Genomic DNA, 6930 nt, shown 5'->3' with positions numbered 1-6930 from the left:
GCAACACATTAATGACGTTAGTGTGATAGGCCTATAGATGTGTGTTTTTTTAAGAGGAAGAACATGTTCATTTTACAAGGCCCAATCGACGCATCTAGCTGAGGGAGGCTGTACCTCCATTGTATTGTATAGCCAAAACCACTTTGAAATGTTATAACCTCAAATGTTGTTTGTAGTCAACAGAGCCCTTCGAATGAATTATACATATTTAATCGGAAAACCTCCCTCTCAATATTGCTAAATGACATCCAAGACAGCGGGTCTCCATCCAAGCTAATAGAATCTCGTGCTGTTTTATAACTCCTATGCTATTTGGCCTGGTTTCGTCCCTACACGAATGTCACCATATGGGGTTCTTGGCACGAACAATATGGTGTTTCTGCAAGGTTCTATTCACTGTTAATGGTTCATGTAAGAAAGACATTTATCATTTCAGTCGATTATTACAACGCAATGAAATAATCGCAACATTGGACATTAACAATAGAGTACCTCGGGTTTGAAATAGATAGTTGATGTTGTTGACACGCACGGTAGGGATGTGGGAATAAGCTCAGAATTGCCACCTCTAAATCTTACATCTTTCTACTCTCACCACACTGCTGAGAGAGCACGGTGTTAATTTGCTTAGTAAAATACACTAGAAATAATCGTCCAACACTTGGTAAACATGTCAATCGAATGTTTTTATTAGAAAAAAATATGGTGAAAAGCATTATATTCATATGCTGATATTGTCCTATTTCATTTAGGATATTTCCCTTTTTGCGATTAGCCTAATAGGGTACACATATACATTTTATGATAGCCTACGTGTGCACCATAAACAATGAAATGGAGCTGGTTTAAAAAATATGTAATACAAATTGTAAACATTTTTCTCAATATATTATATTTGAATAGGCTAAACGAAAATACAAACAACATTTCGCTATGTGCATGCAGATCAAATTCCTTTCGAAGCACATTGCTTATTTTGTAATTGCAATTATTGAAACATATAGCATGCAACATAGCATGATGGGTATTTTCATACCTCAGATTGCCGTTAAACCCATTTCAAAAATCTTTGTAACGAACTATTCATGCGTGCATATTCTACAATATGTGTTATTGTGTCAAATGAAGTAGGCCTAATAGTCTGCTCAATGGATAAACAACACACACAACCAACCTGATCCTCGATGCTTTCGAACTTGCCCCTTTTTCATTCTCTGATCTACTCTCTTACATGGTACAGCCCGGACATCATCAGAATTTTAATTCACATCATTAACGATGGGGAGAGAATGGCAGCGTGACAACTCTTCTGTGTCTCGTCTCTTTACCTGCAAGCTAAACAGATCACATAAAGTATTGTCACTGGCCACGGCGTCAGATTTATCAGCATGTTATTCTAGGACATTTTATGGAACATTATAGTGTAACTCAACTCTGTCCTACAATGCACTATTTATCTCCTAATCATTCCCAGGTTGTCTATTTGGCTTGCTATACGGTTACAGGAGATAAAAGTAGGCTGCAGCCATTGTTTTTTAAAGCACCGATAGCTGATGTTCAAAAAAAAGATAAAGGTTTCAAGGGTTAACGGTTTATCGTAGTGGTTCCTCTGCCAAAAGATCCAAAACTATAAGCTCACGACAGGAAGGATAATGCATGTCTATGCTTTGTTCTTGAAACTTAATGGGCATGCTAAAATGTAATGTTAATAATTATGTGGGCTTACTTTTGTATAGTTCTAAGAAAACAATTATGTTGATAATGTAGTAATAACATATACAGTCCTGCCTATCAGAATAGTAATGCATTCAATAAATATTAGTAATATTGGACATTAGTAGCCTAATAATAATGCACATTTGTCACATTGCAAAAGTCATTTTACTGCATTTGAGTAACCTGCGTTAGCTTACTATATTGCATAATTGAAAATTAGACTAACCGTGCAGTGAGCAGTTTGATGTTGCCTACCCTGTTCAAGCTTTTGGGGTTGCTAGCACTCACATTATCCACCAATCCTTTTGTCTCCGAATCATAAGTGCCTTCAAATCTCTCGTATCATTTTGTATGATTGAGCTACAAGGGTGCCAATAGTGCCGTTTCTTTTTATATCACTCAATTAGGCCTACTGTGTACCATAATAATACAGAGTTGACCATTATACACAAGAATGCTTCTGGCATTGTTTAAATGAACATCAACTCCCTTTCCAGAGGAATACACGGATAGCATGTTGCCTGTGGGAAGGGGGGGCGGAAGATACATGAAAATTTCAAGCCATCTCCCGCTCCTCAAACATCCCCAACATTGCTGAGGCGAAACTCCTCCTCTTCTCGCGTCCAATTAATTATAATGGTCTGGCCCTTTAAGACGCAGCAGCGGGTCAGCAAGTAGTGTAGCTAGTGTTTCTCTAATTGAACTTCGCCCAATCAACAATAACTCGTTAGCGGTTGCTTGCTTTTTCTTGTTCCTTGAGACAGCTTATTCCTTGCAGGGAATCGCCCCCAGCCAGTACAGTTATACTTTCTAAAGATCTCCATGGAACTTCGCAGAGGAACTGTCTCTCTCTGCAAGGAAATACGATTTGGTTGCCTGTGAAACTGCAACCTACGCCCGAACCATGGTTATTTTGGAGAAACATTTTTAGAAAAGTGTAGTTGCATAATTCGACTGAAAGTGCTAAAAAGTGGGCTGCGAAGAAGACGACAATTGAAGGAAACACTTGTGGACGTTTGAACGACCATTTGAATGAAATAATCAGTCTTTGTCAGCAGTAATTCCTTGGGACTGCAATGACCTCCAGTAAAGACATGAAGGCAGGCTCGGTGTTGCAGTCCAGCGGTGAGGAGAGGAGACGGGGTCCCTTGGACCAGCTTCCACCCCCGGCCAACTCAAACAAGCCTCTGACGCCGTTCAGCATTGAGGATATCCTAAGCAAACCCTCTGTGAAGAAGTCAGTTGCAAATCTCTGTCCGCCGAGAGTTATTGAAAAAGTGTCCGGCTCAAATGCAGCAAGGAACGGTATTAGCACTCCCTTTTCGCCGTTATGCGCTCTGGAGGAACTAGCCAGCAAAACATTTAAAGGTCTGGAAGTCAGCGTTATACAAGCAGCTGAAGGTAATGATTCATATTCAATATTGACATAACGTTTTAATATTTACATTTACAGATTCAGTGAGTGATTGTATTGCCTAGACATGCATAATCATCGAAATAGCCATTGCTGATAACCTATCGTGTCAACTGTTATCAAACGTTTACAGTGAGTGTGGTTCTAAAGGCATTGCAATATGTGTCAAGCTATTGCCAAGCCTAGTCTGTGTGATGTTATCTATCCCTGGCTATTATTTCATAGTTTAATTTTATTTGTGCGATACTTAACAGTAGGCTATAAGGAAACCTGCCATTTATTGGGGTGGAAAGGAGGCCTCTAAACTGGCATGTTATATTGTGCTTCCTGGTTTAAAATGTAATTATGTGTCAACGTTTTATAGGTTGTTTTATTGGGTAGCATGTTATTTATTTCAATCCTGATATTGATAAATATTTTAATCCTAATGGTGCATGGACAGTGTAAAACATGAATATGTTATTCGTTGCATATTGTCTCTATAGAATGCTGTACGCAAGTTATTACCAAACCTTACCCAACATAATAATAACAATTGTTTGCAACTGCTTTACATATTCGATAAAACAAGACTTCAATTACAACGCTGCTGATTCTATCATGGCACACTTTAGGACACTTGTAGACATATTGTTCTGATATTGTTTTGGAAAGTGACTCTGTATTTCCGTTTCCCTAAAGGCCGTGAGCATGTAAACGCCTTTGGACAGAGGCAAACCTCAAAAAAGAGGAGAAAGTCCCGGACAGCTTTCACCAACCATCAGATATATGAACTTGAGAAGCGCTTTTTGTACCAGAAATACCTGTCTCCGGCCGATCGAGACCAGATAGCTCAGCAATTGGGGCTAACCAACGCTCAGGTCATCACCTGGTTTCAGAACAGACGGGCCAAGCTCAAGAGAGACTTGGAAGAGATGAAAGCAGACGTGGAGTCGCTCAAAAAAGTCCCACCACAAACCCTGCAAAAGCTAGTCAACATGGAAGACATTGACGACCTGCAAGGAAGCTCTGGAGCAATATCCCCTAGCATCTCCCCGTCGTCACAGGGACACGGAGCATTTCCCCAGTCCCCCTCCTCATCCAGAGACCAAACCACGGACGAATTCTCAGAGGAGGACGAAGAGATTGAGGTGGACGATTGACAGTAGGCCCATGTTTTAAGAAAGCGCAATTTTCAAAACTTTTGCACGGATATTGACGTTGATAGCAGTTAAACTTAAAAGGAACGTTTTCTTTCTCCTCTTCTCCATTTTAATTACATTAATGGGACTGTAAAGCCTTCTAGATGTCCCCGTTTCAATTTCACCCATTTATTTGAGGAATACATATTTATTTCAATAAGTAAAGAAACATACTTAGTGTTAAAGTACACGATCAAGACTGCAAAGTGTGTGTTTTTCTTCTCTATGTATCTTTTTTTTGGGGGGGTGCAATTTTTTTTTAACTATTCATCCGTTTTCAGCTGCTAAAGGACATTAAATATTTTCAACTCGAATGTCCCCAAGTTCAGATCCAATTGTAACTTTTAAAATGCCCATGTAAGTGGAGCGTAGGATCAATCTTGATGTACATTTTATTTAAAAAAAAAAACAGTGTTTCCAAGCAATAGCAGTCATGTAAAAATTCATTATCAATATCCAGTGAAACATATGCCAAAACTTTTACACGCTATACGTTCTGTATATAAATTAAATAACGAATGCCTAATTTTATTGTACCATTCTATTTAATCAATAATATGTAAATAAAGGGTATGATATTTCATGATATTATATGCAATTACCTCTGTCTCGATGTGTATTGGTTTAGTCTACAATTTGTGACATAACACAATGGCAAGGCAACATTTTATTATCGTAAATATTTATCTAGAATTGAATATTGTTTTCCTTATGGTAACATCAAAATATTGGTTATTACACGTGATTTCAACATCTGAATATCCTTCTGTTGATTGAAGGCCTACTGCTCTTTGTGTGGAAAGTGGCTTTCTGCGTAAAGTTTCACAATTAGCGGCAGTTAAACAAGTTCTTCCTTTTTACTCCCTTCCTGACAGTTGTCACAAGTTGGTAAGGACCCGGGGCAGCAGAAAAGAATGTTGCGACTACTCCACTGCCATATGGTTTAAGAATGGTCTTTAACACAAAGTGGTCAACATGATTGATTAGGCTAACCCGCCTTACCGTACATAAACAGTTTTTACTGAGCCGGTAGCAATAATGGCACGCATCTGCGTCTCTGAAAATGGGTGTGTTTTGGAAAAACGACCATGAATAGCAATTGATTAGCATTGGGTTCCTAATGAATAAATCTCAATAGGAGGCAGTGGAAATAGGAGGGTTGTTGCCTTTCTCCCCCGCATCCTTGCTGTTCTAACTGCAGTCTGCTTGAATATCTCTCGGCACATTTGTAACACTTGTAACCAGATCAAGGGAGTTTCTTCAGACAGTGCACACAATTGGTGTAATCGCTTGGAATCGTTGTGGTTGAAAAGTCAACTAGATTTTTATAGGTGCATTATGGGGTGACTCAGCCAGACCTTGCCAGATAGGCCTACAATTTTTTTTTCTAGGTTAGGGTAAAGAACAGTGTGACCCACAACGCGATATAAGGCATCTGATTCACTGCTTGCCTCATCACACACATCACAATGTTTTGAAAAGGAAACTATTTAGCAGTCTACATGAACAACAAATGTTACAGAAGCTTGGATAGGAATAATGATACATAATTGGTATGTGGCAAATAAAACCAAGCTTTCGTTTACATGTCATTCGATAATATATGTAAAAATCCATATTTATCACGTCGTTACCGTAGTCTAACAACGTTAAATGAACGGCTTTCATTTGATGTTTTTCATACAAATGCAAGAGGAATGCTGGAATATCTGTACCGCAAAATAGAATAAGCAGTTTTCCGGAGGCAGTCTTTTGTTACAAATGCTCAGATCCATTTGTTTAATCAAATGTCAGCTAAACGAAGAAGGGCGAAACGTGTGAGTGTAATAATTATTTATAATATTAATGTATTAACAATTAAATAACCATAGCAATACTTATTATTACAGATAAACAGGCTTTGTGCTCAACTGGTCAAGTCTTACATGGGCACTTTACATTGTGTCCCTAATAATTCCTGTGTGTTAACATAGTAGTTACATTGGCAGGTTCAGTGTAATTACAGTGGAGGTAGGCCTACACATTGTTAGGCTTACAAATGTTTTACTGGAGGGGTATACTACAAAGAATATCAGTGAGTTACCCAGCTAACTTGCCTAAATTATGGGGGGGGGGGGGGGGGGGGGGGCAAGATAAGCCATTAATGGGCAAGGTCTAATTGACTCAACAACCAAAAACACATTTTTAGCTTAATTAACCACAAAATATGTTATTTCTGGGTTTTTTCATCAACGTTAGCTGGCTAACTCATTTATCCTGTGTTGTAGTATAACCCTCTGGTTGTGGCATGCACAATTTCAACTATTTCAACAAATGAACACTTATGGAGAATAACAACTGAGTGATCAAAAGTAATAATTTTAAGGGAGTTTGTTTAGGCCTACAAATCTTATGCATATGCAGTATCACCACTCCCATAGCCCATTATGTCATTGGCCTGGCACCACTGTTCTTGATGGTTAGTTAAGGAATGTACTCACATATGCACATTCTATGAAGTAGGCTATGTACTTCTGATATCAGTTTTGAGATGGCACTTTATGGTATTTACTTGGAGATTGTGGTACAATGTGTACTTTCTACTAACAGTACTTCAAAGAATTCAACAAGTGGTAACTG

The 6930-nt window shown here is 38.6% G+C and overlaps 1 protein-coding gene across 1 annotated transcript; it reads left to right on the top strand.

Moving 5' to 3' along the window:
• The first annotated feature begins 2396 nt into the window (after positions 1-2396).
• On the top strand, positions 2397-4909 carry LOC139365998 (ladybird homeobox 2). Its single transcript, XM_071103070.1, has 2 exons — positions 2397-3117; positions 3812-4909. The coding sequence occupies exons 1-2, from the start codon at positions 2793-2795 to the stop codon at positions 4270-4272; spliced, it is 786 nt and encodes a 261-aa protein (XP_070959171.1). The 5' UTR covers positions 2397-2792; the 3' UTR covers positions 4273-4909.
• Positions 4910-6930: the final 2021 nt, after the last annotated feature.

The sequence above is a fragment of the Oncorhynchus clarkii genome, chromosome 14 (assembly GCF_045791955.1).
Source record: "Oncorhynchus clarkii lewisi isolate Uvic-CL-2024 chromosome 14, UVic_Ocla_1.0, whole genome shotgun sequence".
NCBI lineage: Eukaryota > Metazoa > Chordata > Actinopteri > Salmoniformes > Salmonidae > Oncorhynchus > Oncorhynchus clarkii.
This window is presented reverse-complemented; position numbering and strand designations above follow the sequence as displayed.

Bases quoted from the DNA above. Each gene is read 5' to 3' on its own strand.
- LOC139365998 (XM_071103070.1), top strand. From the start codon at position 2,793: ATGACCTCCAGTAAAGACATGAAGGCAGGCTCGGTGTTGCAGTCCAGC. The intron at 3,118-3,811 runs GTAATGATTCAT...GTTTCCCTAAAG, and splicing joins CGTTATACAAGCAGCTGAAG to GCCGTGAGCATGTAAACGCC.